This window comes from Styela clava, chromosome 9, assembly GCF_964204865.1.
Source record: "Styela clava chromosome 9, kaStyClav1.hap1.2, whole genome shotgun sequence".
NCBI classification, from domain to species: Eukaryota; Metazoa; Chordata; class Ascidiacea; order Stolidobranchia; family Styelidae; genus Styela; species Styela clava.
In genome coordinates, this window is record NC_135258.1 from 20,655,614 (window position 1) to 20,678,087 (window position 22,474).

At 37.9% G+C, this 22,474-nt stretch overlaps 2 protein-coding genes and 1 long non-coding RNA gene across 5 annotated transcripts; 1 reads left to right on the plus strand and 2 right to left on the minus strand.

Annotated features, from left to right (window-relative positions):
* Nucleotides 1-4,187: 4,187 nt before the first annotated feature.
* On the minus strand, nt 4,188-5,368 carry LOC144427143 (uncharacterized). The gene is made up of 2 exons (XR_013477766.1): nt 5,120-5,368; nt 4,188-4,411 (listed from the first exon to the last, which is right to left on the minus strand). It is a non-coding gene; the product is annotated as an uncharacterized LOC144427143 (long non-coding RNA).
* A 1,499-nt stretch (nt 5,369-6,867) lies between these two features.
* On the plus strand, nt 6,868-9,120 carry LOC120339014 (glutaredoxin-2, mitochondrial-like). 3 transcript variants are annotated; one of them, XM_039407052.2, is made up of 3 exons: nt 6,868-6,982; nt 7,829-7,944; nt 8,752-9,120. In XM_039407052.2, the coding sequence occupies exons 1-3, from the start codon at nt 6,945-6,947 to the stop codon at nt 8,949-8,951; spliced, it is 354 nt and encodes a 117-aa protein (XP_039262986.2). In that variant the 5' UTR covers nt 6,868-6,944; the 3' UTR covers nt 8,952-9,120. The 3 variants fall into 3 exon arrangements, with proteins under 3 accessions (XP_039262986.2, XP_039262987.2, XP_039262988.2); XM_039407053.2 differs by lacking the exon at nt 6,868-6,982 and adding an exon at nt 7,223-7,365; XM_039407054.2 differs by lacking the exon at nt 6,868-6,982 and adding an exon at nt 7,227-7,360.
* Nucleotides 9,121-16,096: 6,976 nt separating this feature from the next.
* Nucleotides 16,097-16,606, minus strand: LOC144427413 (uncharacterized). Its single transcript, XM_078116600.1, has one exon. It carries the CDS (start codon nt 16,604-16,606, stop codon nt 16,097-16,099), a length of 510 nt encoding a protein of 169 aa, XP_077972726.1.
* Nucleotides 16,607-22,474: the final 5,868 nt, after the last annotated feature.

Below are 22,474 nucleotides of genomic sequence, written 5' to 3' on the forward strand. Positions count from 1 at the left end.
TTTCGTACGTAGTTATTCGTTAACAGCTAAAGACCGAATTCATTTTCTATGATTGTCGTTACATATCATTATATACCCAGACTTGGCCTTACTCAAACTTGGCAACTTCTTTTTTAATTTATCGCGTTTTGCGATATAACTTTGTATTTCGGAAAATTGTGTAATAAAATTATTTGTACACAGGGATGGTCATTTCCGAATACTAAACTATTCCGAATACATTCTAAAATAATGTTTTTGAATCTGGAATTCCGAATACATTCTAAAATCGAAAATAACACATTTTGGTTTTAGTTTATTAAAGTCCAGTAAAATAGGAAATAAGCTTCAATAGAAATATTAGAATAAAGCCACAAACCAACAATGTACACAAAGTAATCGATAGTTTATAGCTATCAATAAAAATAATAGCAACTTGTGACGTTATTAAAATTGTACACTTTGTATAAATGATCATATGAAAAGATAGCCAAGGAGTTGTTTGACGCTTTCTATCATTGGTACCATGATATTACGATAATAGCCAAGTCTATTGACAAAAATACTACTTGCATTCAGATAATTGTGTATATTTCCTGAGAGTAATGAAATTCATTGGCAAATCAGGCAACTGATGCAAGCAACAAGTTGTACATCATATTTGACATAAATTAATCGTTAAGTAATGTCATAAAATTTAACGCCTGGCTTTTGGTTTACATTTCGGAAAACTCACAGGTAGCAAAAAATCATTTAATGTAAAATGAGGCAAGGCATGTCTGTAAACAATTAAAGATTGTTGTAATCAGATTATCGGAATATCGCCTGTAAGTCGCACAAATAATTATTATTACTATACGCTAGCTAGATAGCAAAGCAGGAAAACGCAGAAATGATGCAAGAACCATTCTTGCCGTGTGGTGTACTTCGCCGACTTCGTGTATTGAATATTCCGTTTGAGATTACAGTGTATGATGTTTAGCGATTTTGCGGGTTCTTTACGAGAAAACGGAAGTATAACGAGAGAGATTTCCACGCAAGAGAAAACGCTCGTATTTGATTAATAAATTACTAAAATTAGACACGGGAAATATAAAATTGCCGCATGGCGCCGAAGAGGCGGAAACCGAATCCTGTTATCGCAATGTTTCCCAAACTGTGGGTCGCGACCCCCGATGGGGTAGCGTGAAGATTTTCCGGGGTCGCCTAATTTCTGTCATACATGCGCACACAAGTGACTAAGATTTGGAAGTTGGAAAGTTAAATTTGTTTTGGACGAAATATACAATTTGTGCTAAGCAGACCTAATTATTTAACAAAAAACACAAGAAATCAGTATTTCTGGTATTTAAAATTTTTATCGTGATTTTGCCGCTTTAAGAGGATCTTCGTTAGTTCTCACAAAGCTTATGTCCAAATTTGTAATCCTTACGGAAATATAATAATTAATGAACTATCACCAAGACAAGAGCTGTCAGCAAGGCGTCCTAAAACAGGCGGCTATGCGAGCCAGAAAACTGACTGAAAAATGGAATCCTGCTCATAAGAGAGCCTCACACTAACAGTGCATTATAAACTAAAAACAAGAAACACAAGATACGCCGCAGTTTTATTGACTAAATTTTTCAACAAATCTCACTAAATTAAATTTTTAATTCTCCCAAATTAAGGTGAATGCTGTAATAATGTTATTATACATTTCGCAATTGTTCAGCTTATTACTTATCGATCTTAAGATCGGTAAGTAAGGTATGTTGATAGGTATTTGTCTGTCTGTTAGATGCACGCGATATCTCACGAAAGCGAGGTTGAATCTGCTCCAAATTGCATGTGCGTTCCAAATTACATGTGCGTTCACCGTAGCTCGGATCAGAAGCCTATTGATTTTGGATGAATTATGTCGTATAATTAGCGAGTTATTAATTAATCAGTGATGGGACCCACGGTGTCACTATGGAGTAAGAGCGCTGTTTTTGGGATCCCCTAACTTTCGATCGATAAGACTTCGGTCTCCGACCGATATTCTCGTTTTGATGTTATGTCATCGGGAGGTCACGGTTGACAAAACATGTCTTATCCACAAATTTCAACTCACTCCTATTTGAATGAACCCTACATATATAGAGGACTTGCATGGGTCATGTGACTTTGTTACTGGACGGCAATAAAACAAAAACGTCCATTTGGCTCCTGTCAGTTGCAAGTCGGACTATACGTTTCCGTTTTGTTGGGATGTTGAAAATGGTTATTTCGTATTGTTCCGTTGGCTGTACATATAGTATAGACAACGAAATGGATCTTCAGTTATATTCCACTGATTTCAAAAGATCCGGAACGTCGCGCAATGTGGATATCATCTATTGCCTATTGGCAGAACTGCTTGTTGTCAAGTCCAGAAGCCATCTTACTTGTGTTTCACTGTTTACGGACAGCACTTCGTTGATGGTGAGTGATATTGTGGTGATAGTGTGCCGTTATCTATTTCTTTAAATATTCACAAGCTCCCTCATTTCAATGGAAAGCAGATGACAAACTACCGTACTGTTATTAGTAGGCCTAGGCGTGGGCCTACTTGCAGTTGCAGACTTGACTTGTGTAAGACAGTAAGGAATTAATAATCAATTGCTATAAGGTATTGTTTCCCTAATTAGCAGGTAATCTATTACTAAGTGTGAAAGGTTGAATAGATAACTAAGTTTAACACTGGTCATGCAAAAAATACCCAGAATTCAATTGAATTCGCCATCTAGGAATACGCTCGCCACCGCATCTCTGATCACCCTGGTAGTTTCAATCTCATGCGGGGATAGTGATGTGCGAGAGGATTGCAGCTCTACTCCTACCGAGGGTGGTTCACATGACCGCTGATCGGTTCCGATCATTCCCCACCATCTACCTTGCGACTTTGTGATCTGAAAGGAAATTCTGATGGGTAGCCGGCTAGCCGCAACCTTTTGTTTAAAGAATATTATGAGATATGACTTCAGAGTCTAAACTTTTATTTGAGAGGGGTGTAACCCAAGCTAATTTGCAAATGGTATTCATGGTGCCAAATGTATCACACACTTTACAGTAATTATGAATTATATTTGAAAAATAAAGCACATCAAAAATGTGTTTTTAAAAAACAATTGGTTTTATCTGCAGATACTAGGTTGATATTGAGATTGACCATTTTAATGCCAAATTTTCTTTAGTCAAAAGGCACACTTGATTCGCAAAGATTTGTGAATGCGCACAGTACACCAATTGTCTAATGTTTTGATTCCATAGGCAGGAGGTTGTGGATCGGTGCTGCTCAGGATGGGATATTTTTGCCTCTAAATGCATATTACGTGTTTCACATAAATCCATCGTGCTCAGATTCGACCCGTTTCAAGGTCTGAAGGCTCCAACAGCCTTATTTTATGGGTACACAAGAGAATTTTCAGTGTGGCATGCATGGGTCAGTTGGAGTCACTAACCTCAAGATATCTATAAGCAAGGATAGAATAACTTGGAAGTAACATTCCATAATTTAGAGTAAAAAATGTATCTGCCTCCACAGCCTATTCAAATGGAAGATATGATGCCTCGGGGGTAATTTCTATCAAATATTTTACAGTATTATGGTTCTAGTGCAGGAGTCGGGAACCCATGGCTCGCGAGCCATATATGGCTCTTTTGGTGACGGCATATGGCTCCCAGAAAAATCTAATATTGTAAGGCTAAGCTTACTATTGTTACGAGTTCTCAAACTCTTTTATAGCCAAATTTGGCAAAAAATTTGCTAATACGTTTGGGAACTCGCGCCCAGCGCATGTCTAAGTTACCCAAGAGAATTACCAGACAAGAATTGTGACAAAACTTAAGTCTTCGGTCTCTGACCGATATTCTCGTTACAGTATTTGTCATATTTGAATCGGACTAGCAAGGCTAGTTTTCAAAATACTACAGGGATGCCTAAACGAAAGAAGTGTTGGTGAATATCGTAGATTTCAACTTGTGCTGCATGTTGTTAGCAGCTGTTCGAGACCCGCAGCGACAACATGCTGTAAATGTATATTGACATTGTATTTGTTGACTTTTGACTAAAAATTTCAGGCCTGAAATGCTATATGGCTCGCACGGAAATGCAATTGAAAATATGTACCTTTTATGGCTCTCTTGACCAAAAAGGTTCCCGACCTCTGTTCTAGTGGAAAGGGGTGTAGGCGACTTTTTTTAAAGTGTGGTAGGTCTAGTCGAAAGACACATTAAATGTTTATGCTAACAACTGCAAATTAATATTGCAACGCATACAAGTTAACAGAATTTGTTGAAATGGTCCTGCCTTTTGCCTTTCTTCAAAATGCCCCTTTTTCTAACTATTCTCTTCCTCTCTGGGGATGGCGAAAATTCAAATATCGATGGGACATATAAGCAGCTGATAATGGGTTATCTTCCCTTTTTCCTGAAAATAAATTAAACACTAATCATCATTTGACAGTGCCAAGTTTGTGTATCAGATCAGTAATAAATTACCTGCTAACTAACAAAACAATCAGACAACACCTTCTGACAATTAATGAAGATTTCTTTCAATTTAAAACACAGCTATGCCTACCAATGGGTAGTTTTTAGGATAGAATTTATCTGTGGTTGGGGACAGATTGCAAGGTGCAACATCGTACGATTACCATTCTATGTCGGGATTAGTTAGCCAGTTATTTGTTTTAGAAGCATGGACTTGATGGTGGGGGATGTCGTAATCGACCAGCGGTCGTGTGAACCACCCTCAGTGGGAGGAGAGCTGCAATCCCCTCGCACATAACTATCCCCTCATGGGATTGGAACCTGTGAAACTCCCAGGGGAATCAGAGATGCGGTGGCGAGCGTATTCTTAGATGGAGAATTCAATTGAATTCTGGTTATTTTTTGCATTAGCACTGGCGTTAAACTTTAGTTATCTATTCAAGTTTTCACGCTTACTAATAGATTACCTGCTAACTAGGGAAACATTACCTTATGGCAATTATTGATCAATACCTTACACGAGTCAAGTCTGCAAGTAGGCCAACGCCTAGGCCCACCAATAACAGTAGTTTGTCATCTGCTTTCTATTGAAATGAAGGAGCTTATGAATATTTAACAAAATTGATAACGGCACATTATGACTCACCATCAACGAAGTGCTGTCCGCAAACAGTGAAACACAAGTGAGATGGCTTCTGGACTTGACACCAAGCAGTCCTGCCAATAGATGATATCCACATTGCGCGACGTTCCGGATCTTTTGAAAACAGTGGAATATAACTGAAGATCCATTTGGTTGTCTATACTATACGTACAGCCAGCGGAACAATGCGAAATAACCATTTTCAACAGCCAAACAAAACGGAAACGTATAATCCGACTTGCAACTGACAGGAGCCAAATGGACGTTTTTGTTTTATTGCCGTCCAGTAAACAAGGTCACATGACCCGTGCAAGTCCTCTATATATAATCGTTTTTATTGAAAAATATATTTGCGTGTATTACATCCGTTTCGAATTTTGAACAAAGCCGACACTCTTACGATGGCCTCAATCTATTTTAGATCGCCTTAGTTGGCGTTAAATTCCGGGACAGCCGTAGACCATCCCGGGACACGGGACGCTAGAGGTCAATTAATTCCGGGACTGTCCCGGCCATTCCGGGACGGTTGGTATCCCTAACTCTTGGAGAGAGACAATAACTTTCGCATACTGCAGAAGCTATTGTAGAATCGTTTGTCAGTCAAGACACCCGATAATCGGCAAGTTCATTCCTAAACTTTAGCAGTGGCGAAACTTTCATTTGTTACGTAATAAAATGTTCTATCGGACTTGCCAAGACTCAAATACTGGTCGTGTATATCGTATTTTGCGCATGAACATCGCAACATTCATTTTGTTTTAAAACACACAACAGGCGCTGCATGAAACTGGTTCAAGGCAGTTTTTTGGGGTATGGTATTGAATTTAATCAACATCAGACGCGATAACTACTCGAGACGTGACGATCGACCGGTCGATCGCGATCGACGTGTTGGCCACCCCTGATATAAATGATGATGATTATGGAAAAAATGGACGATGACCGATTCTTCCTTGAATGTATTACTATGTATATATATCATATTAATAATGTAATGTACTTTTAAATGATGTGTATATGCTTCATTAAATCCATTTTTTTTGTGAGCTGCAGCTCATTTATCTGCTGAACCGAGTTTAGCGAACATGAGTTATTTTTTCGCATTTCAAAGGAAATAAAATCAGGCAGAGATGGAGAAGTGTCGACCTATTTTGCCTTTATTTCTTGGGCCTACATGTTTACAAACTTCAAAAATCATAAAGTACATAATACGATCACAAAATTGTGTTTCATTTAGAAGCAGCATTTTTTTCGTGTAAGTGCGCCGTGAGTTTTTTCCCTGATAATTTGGCGCACGAACAAAAAGTTTGGGAACCCATGGACTGGACTGTGGAATTTAAGTGCAGTTTCAAGTATTTTGTGGCGTCTGAAGCTGCCGCAAAACCATGGCGGAATTTCCAAACCATAGGATTACATATTTATCCCGAGGGGGGAGGAAAGCCGATGAGACGGCTTATCCATATGGCGAACCACGGCCTCTCGTCCGGTTACCATTCCAAGTCGGGTATGGGATTAGTTATATTGTTTTGTTTTTCGGAAGCATGGACTTGGTGGTGGAGGAAGCCGTAACCGACCAGCGGTTACGTGAACCACCCAACGAGGAGTCCAGCAATCCTCTCGCACATAACCATCCCTGCATGGGATTCGAACCTGCAAACCCAAGCAGAGTAATTATAGGTGCGGTGGCGAGCGTATTCCTAACGCTTAGCCCGTTGAGCCACACCGCCGCGGTGGTCGCTATGACCAAACCACGGCGACTGACTTTTTAGCTGCCACAAACCAATGGAAAAATGCCGGTAATATTGGAATAAGTTGGAACATTTTCCTCATGGATACAGTTTTGATGGATTCGGGGTTAGGTTTCAGGTTTGAATAAATATATTTCTGCATGATAAACTAAAATCTGGCACATGACTGATTACTGAATAACACCATAAGTTGTGTGAAGATGAACTTCGACTCGTGGAATTTCAAACGCCCTCGGCTGAGCACCCTAAAGTCCAAGCATAAATGTTACAGCATTGTCGCTGGTCCAAGATTGGCAGATTAGGGCGGAGCCTATACCGGTACCGGTACCGCCTGACTTAACCTGCGGACGTGTTACTGAATCGGGCCCTTGATTTCTCGATCAATTGTAGTCACCATGACTTGACATAACGGTATATTCGCGGAGGCAAGACCATTGATTGACGTCACTCTGCGCTGAATGATAGAATATAGAAAATGATATCATGCAAAAACTTGGTGAGGTGAAAAACTTTATTTTCTAATATGGGGTCAGCCGCGAATGCTGTGAAGTGTTGTAGAAGCTTCTAGTACTAGCCTATAAGTTTATTCTACATTTTTCTGTCACATTGAAACTTTCAATATCAATCGCTATTGCAGAATAGTCTGGAAATAATTACAGTACTGTTCTGCATAGTTAAATACTGGAATAGGCACCGGTACCAGCAGAGCTAGTACGGTATAGACCAAAGTGACTATAGACACTTTCTGACTTTGGTACCGGTACGGTATAGACTAGCTGTATCTGATGGTGGTACTAATACTGTACCACGAATTTCAGAATTTACAGATTTATAGAGCAATCAGTAAAATCTGTCATTCGATTTATTTTCACTCTTTATATTGCTATAATAAAAATAAAGTAGGCCTATTGTCTGATTGTATAGTGTAGTTCATAAAGCTCTCAAACGAAGTTTGGCATTTCAGCATCAAAATGGATAAAATCGAACAATTTGTCAACAAGGAGATAAAGGATAATCCAGTTGTTGTGTTTTCCAAATCATGGTGTGGATATTGCGGTATGGCAAAGACTGCATTTAAAGGTGAGTCATATTTTTATGAAGTTGGCCAAGATGTACGGTATAGCAAATTATTGTTGTCAGCGATATCATTTTTTTAATAATTTGAATGTTATTGTGTGACTTCAGTCATGGTGGATGAAACAAATAAAAAATTGAATGCCCATGACAGCACGAGGTTTGTTATTATGTATATCATTAACTAACTTGGGGTTTTTGTATCATCAAACTAGAGTAAGATTTCAGTGCATAGACTACAGGTGTTATGTTTTTGCCAGAGAATTATTTACCTATTTCAATGGTAGTTATCATGAACCTCTTGCTTTCAACTAATTAATATCTGGGCATACTGAATACTTCAGGATTAATAATTTAGATAACTGGTCCTAATTGTTTTCAAGCTGCACTTATAGGCCTACAGATTACCATCCTTGTAAGTATGCCGAACATTATTTCACTAATGCTTTTTCATTTGGAACTAAATTTACTGCAGCATCATAATGAGCAAAATTGGGCTATAGTATTGCCAAACTCCGTATTTCTTAAAACATGACCAGAAGAATCTGGGTAGGTAAACCCAATCCATCGGTTGTCTGTCATGAACTATTGTCTTTATTCGAACACCCATATTGCACAAATTGATATTAAGTATGAAATTGCGTATTCAAAACCTATTAAAAAGTTATGGGATAACCGTTCAGGAACATTGTGATTGTTATAGTCAATGTCTAATAGCGAACTAGAACAAAGAATGTCAGCTAATCTGTTCATAGCTCTGAGTAATTATTGGTTGACTTGAAATCATTCTTTCATGTGAAATTTATATTACAGACATTGGCGTAAAACCAAAGGTGATAGAATTGGACAAAATAGATGATGGTGCAAAGATACAGCAATATTTGGCAAAAAAAACTGGAGGCAACACTGTGCCAAGAGTATTCGTTCATGGAAAATTCATTGGAGGTGGTTCAGAGACTCGTTCAATGGCAAAGTCTGGAAAATTATTAGAACTTGTAAATAAGGGAGCATAAAAGCTGAAATATGATTGTTTCTACCTCTTTCTTCAGCAGACACATTTAGAAAATATATCAATAACAAATGCTACTAGAAATGCAACCTCGTTTTTACAGTTTGATTACCCCATCATCCAAGGACAATGTGAAAAACATTATTGTTATTCCACATATTATCAGTCAGTTTTTGCCTCTTAAGCAAAAATCATCCTGACATGGTTGGTTGCACTGGGGTACAGAATGAAGAAAAACAAGCAATTCCTGTCATTTTATTTCTCCAATAGTTCTATTTAATACAAAGACTGATCGATGGTCTGGACTACAATAGATTTTTGTATAGTTCATCTTAAAAGTAAGCTTTGTATTATCTTCACATGTCAGCAAAATATATTTATTTAACTCTGACAATAGCTATGTTGTTTTTTGTCTATTCAAGGGACAAAGGATCTAGAATATAAAATTTTATTTCATATTTTTGCATAAATATGAATATAAACTTTTCCCAGATGTAGCTTACAAATAATCTCCATATTTGTAAAGGTACCATGCTAACAGAATTGTGTACATTAATACCAATTTTCTTTCTCCAAACTGCAACCAGATAATTCGATTTTGTGAGCCGTGGTAATCAGTAATCATCTCATAAAAATATCTAATGATGACATGAGTTAACCTATTTTAAGCAATATTGACCTTGTGTATATACAGTAGAGCTAAAATATGGAGCCCGACCTGAAATTTCGGGTCGGGCCTGAAATGTCAATCATTGCGTTCGGGTCGAGCCTGAATTGTCAATCATTACGTTTGGGTCGGGCCTGAAATGACAATCATTACCTCGACGGGCCTGAAATGACAATCATTATCTTCGGGTCGAGCCTGAATTGTCAATCATTACGTTTGGGTCGGGCCTGAAATGACAATCATTACCTCGTCGGGCCTGAAATGACAATCATTACGTTCGGGTCGGGCTTATTTATCTATTTTTTGAAATAAAGATATGTTTATAAAATGTATATACCTAAACTATTGGCCGATACTAATCTAAGGAATACTTGTTATAAAAGAAATAATTTGAATAAAGCAAGAGAGGAAGCTGGAGAGAAACAAGAGAATGGACCTTTGACCGCCGAAAATATTCTTCCTATACTTTACCATTGCAAAATTTTCGGTGCTTTATTTTAAGAGTGGTTTCGAGTTAAATTGGGTATTCATTTCAAACCATCTTCATAATTCATCGCATACAACAATCTGTTTTTTAAAAGTACTATACCCAGTATGTTCCCCAGCTTTTCTCTTTAGGGGGGGTGTTTCAAAATTTAGGGAGTGGTAAATAATTTGCTATTAGAGATAAAACTAGGCTATTTGTATTCCCTAAAAAAAATGGTATGTATTTAAGAAACGATGTATAGGGGGCCCCCCCCAAGTTTATTGACGCCGAGCCAAAATCCACAGCAGAATGAAATTGTAGGGCCAGAAAAGGGGAGCGAGGAAAAGTGCGGGACGACACGGCTGGGGTCCAGGGCGCGCTTAAGCGGCCTGAGAAAATTTTGAGAAATAGGCACCAAAATAGGCTCTAAGCTTGATTTTAGATACACCTAGCATCGCAGTTTGTTATGTAATAAAATCAATAATTATAATAGTTAGCTGATAGAATTCTCGGGGAATAGATAACAAGCACGGCTTTCAACCGTAAATATATACTACTACGTTTCAACAAGTAATTTGCAACTGATAGTGACTAATGAAGTTACTTGCTCATCTGGCATTGTATGAATGGCTACTTATGGCTTGTTTTGTTACACATTTCTAATTTTCTTGAACATGTTTGTTTGACTTTTATATGAATTAAATTTTGAAATACGCTCGTCAACTGATCATAATGTCGCAAAATGTTGTATTCCTTCAGAACTGAAATATTTTGTAAGAAGACAAATCGCTGAAGTTTGATTCTTTTCAATAAAGAAATAAAAACGCTGTCATCCATCTAAAAAACGTCTGTTTTCAGTGCCTAGTTTTCGTTTTGTGACATCTTTAAGCTTTCTTAATATATGGCTGATATCTAAAATACTGGAGTGTGTAATCATAATATCCATACCTGTACATGGGATACCGGAATAATTCAATTGTTATGAAATAAACGTGCTTAAACTGATACACCTAGGGGGGGTGTAGGGAAATCACTGACTATACCGGTAAAGAATTTTAGCCTAGTCTATCACAGCAATTTTTTACTTCAGTTAAATTAAAAAAAAACCATAGGAAGACAAAGTGATATTTGAATTCTCTTGATTTATATTTTCAAAGCACAACTGAAAACTAACGAATAGAGTTCAAAAACGCGAAAACGAGGTAATGTTTACGACCACACCCGTAAATCTGCCTTGAGCGAAAAAAGTGTCGGAGCGGGTGCGAAAAGGGGGGCATTGTTACGTCACATTTTGCATATTGCTGATTGGCCAATGTCACGCTCATGTGCACGTGTCGTGAACACTGTCTTAATATTCTTCCCCTCCGCAAATCCGCAAGATTTTGACCTGATATCCCGATATAGAGCAGAAGAAGTGAAGGTTAAACTAAAGACGGGAACTGAAAAGGTAAACACAAACCGGTAAGAGTGAGGTGTGGAAAACCTATTCTATGTTATCATTTGCCCCAAAGACCGTCCCTCTTCGCGCTAAGCAGGCCTTAACAGACAAGTGTGTGGATTTTTGCTGTCAAGACCTCAGACCATTTTCAGTAGTTAGTGGCGAAGGTTTCAAAATTCTGGCCCGTGAACTTATCAATGTTGGGTCAACTTTTGGCCGCGTACCTGTCGAATCGGGCCTGCCCCACTACACCACAGTGTCAAACGCGTGCACCGGGAAGGCTAATGTAAAAAGGAGCTTGGTAATTACGCGGGTAAAGAAAGCTCTGGCAAGCAGCTGTGACGTCGCCATGAGTACCGATATGTGGACGAATAATTTCAGAAAAAAAAGTTATATTGCAATAACTTGTCACTTTACTAAAACAGACCTCAACTTAGTTGGAAAACCCCTCATCACTGCTGTATTTCCAGCAGAAGACGCCGAAACGGGGAAGAATATAAGAAGAGAACTGGTCCGGCCCTTGTGAATACATATGGTTTGGAACATTCATCTTTATCCAGAATAGTGTGGGTTACAGATCAGGGCAGTAACATCGTGAAAGCTTTGGAGCCTTACAAGCGCATCCCGTGCATTGACCATGTTATCAACACTGTCCTTCGCCATGGGCTGGACAAGGACGCGCTGCCACTGTCTGAAAACGCCCCAGACATTGGAGAAACCATTACCGCAGTCAAGAGTGTTGTCCGTTTCATCAAGCAATCTGGTTTGGCAGCACAACTATCAAAAACAGTGCTTCAGATATGCGAAACCAGATTCAGCACCTTCTATTTGACACTCAAGTCTGTACACGAGATATATACTGAGTTGTGTGAGAAGCTGCAGTCACGCGGAGAGGGGGGAGGGGCGCATGGACAACATTGCAACAGATATGTTGGATTTTCTGATCTCCTTTCTAGAGCAGCACAACGAGAGCTGGAAGAAGATAAATATACCACACTGAATCTAGTTTGCCTCTGGAATGAGAAGTTAAGAAAGCACTGCCAACCCAGTTCTACAGATAACCTTCAGCAGACGTTTGTGCGCCGCGGGCATTCTGAATTTTTGGATCAAAAATTCAAAATACATATGTTGTACAAAGTTGCACTGTTCCTGTGGCCTACATTCAGCATACTCAAATTATGACACCGACATAGGTGTCAGAAGTGCATGTACATGTCCGCACACTCATGGAAGAAGATGGAGGAGAAACCCATCTTGGCCCTACAACTGTTGAAAACGAGAAGGACGAGGCGCCCACCAGCACCTTTTCTCCACCTGCAGCAAAGCGAACAATTTCCTATTTCGCTGAGTGGGGAAACGCGGATGATGACAATGATGCTCCTGTTCGAGATGAAATCAGCATGTACATAAGTCAAAGGCATGCCACGGATGATGACCGAGATTTGTTTGGTTGGTGGAGAACAAACTCCTGTATATATCCTAGGCTTGCCAAGTTAGCAAGATCCGTGTTATGCATACCAGCAAGCAGCAGCAGCAGTGAGCAGGTTTTTAGCGCAGCTAGCCGCACGATAGATCAGCGGACGCAATCTTGTTCTTGCATAATGACCACCGAATGTAAACAACGTAAGTCATATCCTGTTGTTCGAATCGACATTTTAATTATTGTCTGAGGCTTTAATTATTTCCCTTATTTCACAGAAAAAAAGAGCAAGGCACGAGATCCCTAAAGATGCGTGTTTTGTGTAATATTAAAGTATCTCGGTCGGTCGCATAGTTGACCTTGCAGTCTTGCCCGCCCCCTCCCGATTATATTCTATAATTGTTCTTTTCCATTTATTGTAATTTTTTGATATATTCGGAAAATAAATCATTCACTCTCTCTCTCTCTTGGCCCATGGCCCAATATGGAATAAATTCGTGATTAAAAATATTTTTCAGAGTAGTGATTTCATAAATATGAAATTTCCAAATTTGAATTCTCGAAGTTCTTTGGATGATAAGGATTCATTGCTTTTTTAAGACATGCCTCGTTTAATTTAACAGACTGCTCCATTGTGCCGCAGGGTCTGTGCAAATGTACCCCACCTAGGGCTGGGCATTTTCGAATACCTTGTGATTTCAGAATCGAATCGAATAATTTTTTTCGAATCGAATCTCGAATACTTGAAAATATATAATTGTAAGCGACTTTATTATAGTAATTGGTCCTCTCAACAAATGAATTACTGAAGACATAGAATAAATCACCCAGATAGATTACTGAGCGTTCACACAAAATAACAAACACGTTTTATCAATAAATCACTACAGAAAATAGTCATATGTTAGAATTTCGTTGAAAAAATATGACTCCAATGAGAAAAAAATTGGGGAATTCACCTCGACCATTAGCGGAAAGATAAAAACAAGATGGCGGCGATTCGAAATTTAGCTCTGAACCGATTCGAATAATTTACTATTCGATTCGAATATTCGATTCGAAATGCCCAGCCCTAACCCCACCAATGGAGTGCAGTGGGACATTTGACACACGTTTTTTTAACACGTTACCTCTTTATACATTAGCCCCGCATTGTCAAATGAATGTGCAGATTATGGAGCTCACAAAATGCAGAAGAAAAAATATGTCCCAACTTTCCCCTATACTGTACTAAACTCGTGCAATGGTGGTTTATGCGTTAACGATCATTTACTTGATGGATGGAGACATGGTGATAACTAATTTAAAAAAGGTCTGGTAGGAATTTCTAAATTAAAAGAAGAGCATTTCGATTCGAAAATATTATTATCATCTTCGCACGAAGTCTAACAATGGGGTCTCAGAAAATTCTAATTTGAAAAAATCCCGGGGCGCTTGATCCCGTCGCAATGGGTTTCACACCACTCGAAGGGGACAGTTATTTCAAATATGCTGCCATTAAGTCTTTGTATGATGAATTTTCTTCACAAAGTAAAGAATATTTGCTGCATGTAAAAGATATAAGATTTGTAACGTTTGAAACTAAAAAACTTGCAGTTAGGCAATGTTGGACAGATACATAAAATAAATTAGGTATTTTGACGAGTAGTCGCCAACGGTAATGGGAGTCCCTGTCTGCTTTCACCTCCTCGTGGCGCCCCTTTTTGGACATCAATGCATTTTATAAATGTTGTTAGATGCAAGCGACAAAAGAACTTCAGAAAATAAATACATTACCTCGACAATCAACTTTGAAAAAACAGCAAGTCCGCGATTTATTTGTAAGACTTGCAATCTCGTAGAAAACTAGAATTACGTTTCAGTCGAAGCACTGAGTGTATACACGTAAACCATACAGATAGCATTTGACGATTTGTGAAAGCTAAATCAGATGACCCTATTGTTACAATGAAACAAGGCCAACATAGAGGCATAGAAGAAACTTGTCCGCTTGTAAACACTCCGACAAATAATCAAGAACAGAGCGAGCGTCAACTACATTGCCGGGAAAGATCAGAATTTCCGGTAATATTATCACGAGTTCCGTCCTTATCTGGTTGGCAGAAACGCGACACTTAGTAGCGTAATGGTAATTAGTCTCTCCCCTTCCCTATTTGAGACGAAACATTGGGCGCAGAATTACTAGCACAATTAGGGCATTGGCACTACTTTTACCTGTCAATAACATTATGCGCCTCGGAATTATCGCGCTATCATCTTCGGTTTACTTGACAATCTTTATTACAGCGAGCAGGACTGCCACTTCAGATGTTTTATGGTAGATTTCTAGAGGTTTTGCTCAAGATCTAGATGTATAATTTGGAGTGTTTTGGGCCGGGCAGAAAGTCAGCTAAAACTTCAGATCTTGTAAAGTCCGAAAGTGAAACAACAACACGGCAAAAGCAATGCAAGCCAGCAATGTTACTACTACACCATTGTTTAAACGTCATTGCTTATGTTCAAAAAAATATTTAGTGCGACAAACTAAGAAACAGCAGGAAGATAGATGCACCCTGAATGCAATACTAGTTGTAGACGCCAAATTTGGAGTGTCTTTAAGCGCCAACACCAGTGTATATTCTTAGATGGTCGATCTGTTCTAGTAAACTGATTTTGTCACTCCAATGCAAAAAGACGCGTATAACGAACGGTACAAGTTGATGTCGTTTATTGTCAGGAAAGTACAGGTGTACGAAGATACGTACAGAATTACGACACAGATACGTCGGTACGATGATAGGTACGTCAGTATGAGAAGTACGGTGTTAGAAGTACGATAATACGACAGTACCTGAGTACGACAATACGGTTTTCTAAAGAAAACAAACAAACAATATTAGAACAGTTAATAAGCCGGCGTGAAATACGTCGACAATTAAAATTCGTCTCCATCTTTTCCAAAACACATCAGCTAAGTATTGTACTTGTTTCTATCTCTTACGAACATACAAGTCTTTCACATCAAATACTCCCGGAGGAAGGATCGGTTCTTTTTTCAACAACAACAACAAATTGTTTGGACTCAAAGGTGTTAAATCTTTTGGATCATTGGATACTGTTGTTATTGGCCTTCCATTCACTATGGATTCACATTCACACATAAGTGTAGTCAAAGTTCATCAGTTAATTTTTTGTTCTCTGCAAATAGCATTGAATATTTTTTTAATTGTTCTAATTTGTCTCTCAAAAACACCATGGTGAGAAGCCGCTGGAGTTTGAAACAGCCACTTGATGTTCTTTTGCAGCAAAAAGAAAAAACTATGTATTCGATTCTGATTCCAAGTTTTAATAACATTTCTCAATTCTTGTTCTCCAGAAACAAAATTAGTTCCATTATCTGATCTTATTTCAACTACTTGTCCTCTTCTTGAAACGAATATTCTAAGAGACATTATAAATGCACTTGTATCTAAGCTATACGCAATCTCGACATGTACAGCACGAGTCACTAGGCAAGTGGAGAGAACGCCATATCTTTTGACGTCGCTTCGTGCATCACGAGCGACAAATGAGAAAGGTGGCTTGTCTGGTATTAATCGATCTTCTGGGAGGTCGGCCATTAATTGAGATTCAGGTGCTCGCTGTCTCTTGCGACAAGGTATACAGTTGTTGAGAATCTTTCGTGTCATTGCATTTGCTTTTACAATCCATAACCTTTGGTGCAATTCAGCAATTACATATTCTCTTCCACTATGGCCTGTAACTTGGTGAATATACTCAATTTTTAAATTCGCAATAGGACTCTTGTTTGAAATTATTATAGGATGTTTTGCGTCATATTCAAATCAGAAACTTCTTTGATAACATTCACTCTGTTTGCAACAAAAGTTTTTAGGATCTTATCAGTGTTTGCCAGATATCGTAATACGGTGGTGCTATTCGTCCAAAATATAGATGCATCAATTGGGAGCTTGAGTTCTTTGCGAAAGAATTTTTCATTTCGTGCAGATAATGTTGCTGCACATAGCTCTAACCTGGGAATCGTCGAGCCTTTGAGAGGTACTAATCGACTTTTACCACACAGTATTGAGCAATGAATTCGTCCAGAAGAATTTTTTAAACGTATATATGAAACAGGTTTCTCCAAAATCAGGCGGTAAAAACATCTTGAAATCTTTCAACTTGGATATTTCTGATATCCACTTTAGCAATTCCCGTTCACATTATGGAGAAATTGTATCATCCCATCCTAGCTTCTTCCTACACAATCCTTGCATAGGTACCTTCATAGGTTGAATGACCGGCTGGACAATGCCAAGAGGGTCAAATATTGAGTTCACAACACCCAACATACCCCGTCGGGTAGATGGTCGTTCAGTTTATTTAGTACTGAAGCTTAAAGTATCTTCATTTGCGTTCCATATCATGCCAAGAGCTCGTTCAGCAGGCAATTCATCTATAGAGATATCCAAACGTTTCGCTTACTTCGATCGGTGAGCTTTAGGAATTGAGGCCAATACTTCACGATTATTGCTCACCCATTTTGTTACCTCGGAACCACCTTTAGCAACAATTTCAGTTACACTCTTTATATGTTGAAGGGCACTAGCAGCATCCGTTTTGGAATCACAAAAATCATCAACATAAAATGAATCATTAATTGCATCAATCACACTTTGTTCAAAATCATCTTTGTTATCTATTGCAGTTTGTCTCAAAGCGAAATTGCAACAACTTGGAGAGCACTGTAATGTCCATGAAATACTGCTATATTCTATGTCTTATATTTGGTCTATGACGTAATAATATGAGGACATCTAGTGATCTAGTTTAGGCCACAGGATAGGACAATTCTAGAACTACTTTATGTGGACGTATGGTGTATTTCTATTTACTTTCATGCAATATAATATATTCTGTGAGCAATTGAAGCCTGTGTTACTTGGATTCAAGACCTTGAATATTACAAGCACACAGTTCCAAAGAGAAAAACCGACATTCTATTAATTTTCATGGGTAGAGCAATGACATTAAACAACATGATAGGCAACTCTGACGTCACTCCATAAGACTACAGGCAAAACATTGTATTTCATGATACGCTCCAATGCACATATTTCTCGTCGCCTTTCGCGTCCGTTTTCCGCTCGCTTTTGCTACTCGGCGTCTTTTTTACGTGTAGTACCTGCCTTTTTGCGCCTGTAACGAAACAAAATAATCTCTATATCTAAGAAGTTTTGCTTACTTGGAAAGCTGGAATAACAGGCAAGCTGTAAAGAGCAATTCTGGACATCATAGACGTTTTTTTTTATCAGAGAAGATTACAAACGCGATAGCGGAAAGATTTGTGTGGAACATTTTGCAGATAATGACAAAGTTCAAAGTTAGTAATTTTAATGTTTGCGCTTAATCATTGAAATTTCATTTAAAGAGGGTGTCATACAAAACTGTGCTGCGATACAATTCCATAACACAAAGTTTGCACCTATCGAACTTGCTTTTGTAGGTGAATTTATTAGACATATTACATATTCAGTTAATCGTAGGTAACATTGCTGGTACATAATGCATCGTAGATAGGTTTGTTTAAATTTAGGAATTTAGCTCATAGCCCACTAATTAATATTATCTTCTATGCAGGAGGTTGCAGGGCTGAATTCAACTTGCAGCCTTACCGATCACCTGACGATGCTCATTTAGTTTGGCTCGAGCAAGTCTTCTTGAAATGCTTGTGTGAATGGAAACTACCTATATTTTTTGCCTTCCTCCGATTTTAGACAAATTTATTCTGAGGGATTTCGCATATAATTCTCACTGATTGTTGGCTGTTTATAATTCCTATTGATTGTGAATTCTGATTATAACAATGAGTTGAAAATTTTTTCACCTAATTTACTGGCACCTTTTTCTTGTCAATACTCCAAGCTGAGGTAATAAACATGACAATACATTTATGTCATCTGGAAGCAAAATATGCACACAAATTAATAGTTTGGCACATTGAGATAATACATCATGACAGAAAATACAAGTTAAAGATATGTATGACCATCACATGGTAATTAAAATTAAAAAAAATTAATAGGGGCTGTGGAGTATGGAAAGTTCAAGACAAAGAAAAGAACAAATGTTCATAGCTCATGAACTCTCAATTTTGCCTCCATTGCTTTGTGAAGGCCAATATATTTCGAGTGGCTGAATTGGTTTACCTTTATGATAGCAACGATTTTGTATTTAATATAGCGAGATTATTTCAATTTAATTGAAGTGATATAATTTCCCAAAGCAATGTTTGAATCGTCTAGAATAGATCAGTGGTGTCAAACTCATGGGTTTTCGAGAGCCGCATTGCATTTTGAAAATTGTAAAAAGAGCCGCAAACAGTTTTTGATAATGTATACTTAAAAGATATTTTTAAGATAGTTTTAGTTTGTGACATATATTGTGATGCAACTAAACAGTTGGATTAAGTTTTATTATTTTCTTCAATTTCAAATGCAATTACATATTAATATTTGCATTCCACTATTATTGCAACATTTGCAAGTTACATTATTTATTATAAAAAATCGTAAAATTCTATGTACAACCATCAAAATCATTTTTGAACAAGCTTTGAATAAGGAAAGAATAATACATACACTAAAAATAACTTAATCTAAATATATGAACCTAAAATTAACAAAAATACTACAGTATAAACTCAATGTTTTAATAATTACATTCGTCCTGGCGTTTGGCATCTTTTTTGTGTCACCAGCATACTAAGGCCAGTCTGAAATGATTTTATAGTACCAACTCTAACTAACGAGGCCACATGATCATGGGTTTATCTGGATCTTTACGAATGTTTAATTAATTCCAGTAATGCAAAAAAGTTACTTTTATCATTTCATGTATAGATCAGTAAAAAAACAAATGACAGATTTTTTCGACAAGACATTTCGCACTACATTGCGTGGCATAGGATTGCTTGAATTATTATTGATATTGATTTTTAGTAACTAAGTCGTTGTATAATTATATTAATATACAAACACATGGAAATTTTCTGTTCGAAGTTGGTCTTCGAATTTGTCATATTGACTGCTGAGCTTATTGCGTTTTTTGATTGTATTGATGGAAATATGACAAATTAAACAATGTGCTTCAGAATTTTGTGAAGAGCAGAAATGTTACAACTCCCATTTTCTTCGAAAATGCCACCTTCTTCGTGTACTTTGCGTTTAATTTAATTACTCAAGTGTTTTATTCAAGTATTCTTTTGCTAGCTTGATGTGTATTCCTAATTGGGTCAAAATGTGGACAAAAAAAATTAATATTCCAAAACTACTTTCAGTAAATTGTTTTCTGTGTGAATAATCAATTTCACTTTAGAAGGTTTGAAAAATCTATTACATTTAGATAGAAAAAAAAATTCCAAAATACTATTACAATTATTGTTAAGCGTTCGAGGGCCGCACTGGAAGTTCTCTGGGGCCGCGAGTTTGAGATCCCTGGTCTAGATTGAAGTTGTTCAAAAAATATATGATAGTATTTTATCATGAATGATGATTATACCCCTTCCGGAATTTCTTCTATAGTACTACCAAAAGTTGATGAACCAAATATAACACAGGTGCAGTGAGGTACCCGTAATCCTCATTTCCAAAGCTGTTTTAAGTATGTCTGGCGTGTTTTGTGCCTTTTTACAAATAAGACCGCTTATGCAATCTTACGCTTTGGAATTTTTAGTTATTTTCCTCAAGCCCTGCAGGATGTGGGGGCCATACACAACTCTACCGGAGGGTCAAATGTCTTTGCATGCCTCCATAGGTTGTTTTTCTATTGCAATTTTCTATTTTCAATTGCATTATATTTCTTGGAATCACACTGTCACTGATATGTCGCCAGACTTCTGATATCTCCCCGTCTGCTATAGTTGTCCTGTGAATAAATAACAGGAAATTGAGATTAGACGAATAGTTGAAAGTTTTGCTTTATGTCGGCTTAATTTCTTGATTGATATACTTACTATTTCTGCTATTGCCTCTTGTGCTGCAAGAGTCTCACAATGCTTAGACAGGTTTGTCCACAACTTTCACATCTGAAGAAAGAGAGGAGATTTATTAATTTTCGTTAAGAATAAATAAAGCAGTCTATATGATTCAGAATGGAAAAGCTAATAAATCCAATATCTCATGTTTTATTTAAAAAATATTTTACTGAATTTTGGAAAATAAACCAACTAATAAAAGGGTTTAGTCAGAAAATTACAAGCATTCGTGGCTCCAAATACTTGAGAAATCAGACTATACAATATAGACCGGTATGAGTGAAATGTTAGGTGAACTTGTTAACACTTTGATTCAATACGCAAATAAAAGTGAATGCGTAATAGTATGTTACAATGAGCAGCAATCAACAATGAGTATATATCCTCACTGATTAAAAAAATCTAACTGGAGGTGCATGAACTATTTGAAACCATAAGGAGTAAGTAAATATGTAATTTCGGCAAATGGGCAACTATACGTACCGTACTGAATTAATTACTTCGTAGTATTTGACAAAGGCTGGCTTTCCCACATGTACTTAACAGTGCGATGCCCGGGTGTGATATACAACAATAGTATTCACCTTACCTTTTACCGATTTCTTTTTACCCCAACTTCAAAAATATCATTAAAATCGACAACAACTGTCAAAGCAGGCACGAACACCATTCGTGCTACGCCTTGAAAGCAGCACACATCCGCTCGTTTTCGTCTCGTCAAGTATGTGCATTGGAGCGTGCTATCGAATACGATCTTCGGACAAAAATGCCGGAGTTGCGCATCATGTTGTTTAATGTCATTGGGTAGAGTGATGTCACCATTTTTCCACCAGAAGAAACGGAGGAAATTTCTATCACATTCTTCCACCTTTACTTGATGAAACATGGACCGTATATCCTCTTGAACAGCTACAATATTTTTGCGAAAGCGTGACAAAACTCCAACTAAATTATTTGTTAAATCCGGCCCCTGTAACAGGATGTCATTAAATGAAATTCCTTCTGATTTTGCAGAGCAGTCAAATCCTACCCTCAATGTTTTCTTCTCTGGATGACGAACACCATGGTGGCTGAGGTACCAAGTCCTGCCTTCTTCTTTATTGGCACTCAGAACTTCTTCAGCATACCCCATTCCCAGATAACACAACTACGTCGGAACAACCATGGCCGAACGTTGTTGGAACCACCGGCCCAATAATGGCGAACAACCATGTTCCAGCGGAGATTTGGCCGCTGGGCCAACGTCGGTCCTTTCGCTGTAATGCAACCGTGGCAAACGGTCGGGCCAACGTAGGCGATACGTTGTAACACAATCGTGAAATATGGCCGGTCCAACGTGGGCGATACGTTGTAACACAATCGTGACATATGGCCGGGCCTACGTAGGTGACACGTTGTAATACAATCGTGGCACATGGTCGGGCCAAGTTAGGCGATGTGTTGTACAGACAGGGTATGGATCTATACTACATAGAAATTTCCCACTAATCTAACATTATTTATATAATAAAAAAACAAAAGA

Coding starts and splice junctions, on each gene's coding strand:
- LOC120339014 (XM_039407052.2), top strand. CDS start 6,945: ATGGATACAGTTTTGATGGATTCGGGGTTAGGTTTCAG. Junction 6,983..7,828: donor GATTCGGGGTTAGGTTTCAG/GTTTGAATAAAT, acceptor TTGGCATTTCAG/CATCAAAATGGATAAAATCG. Junction 7,945..8,751: donor GGCAAAGACTGCATTTAAAG/GTGAGTCATATT, acceptor TTTATATTACAG/ACATTGGCGTAAAACCAAAG.
- LOC144427413 (XM_078116600.1), bottom strand. CDS start 16,606: ATGACACGAAAGATTCTCAACAACTGTATACCTTGTCGCAAGAGACAG.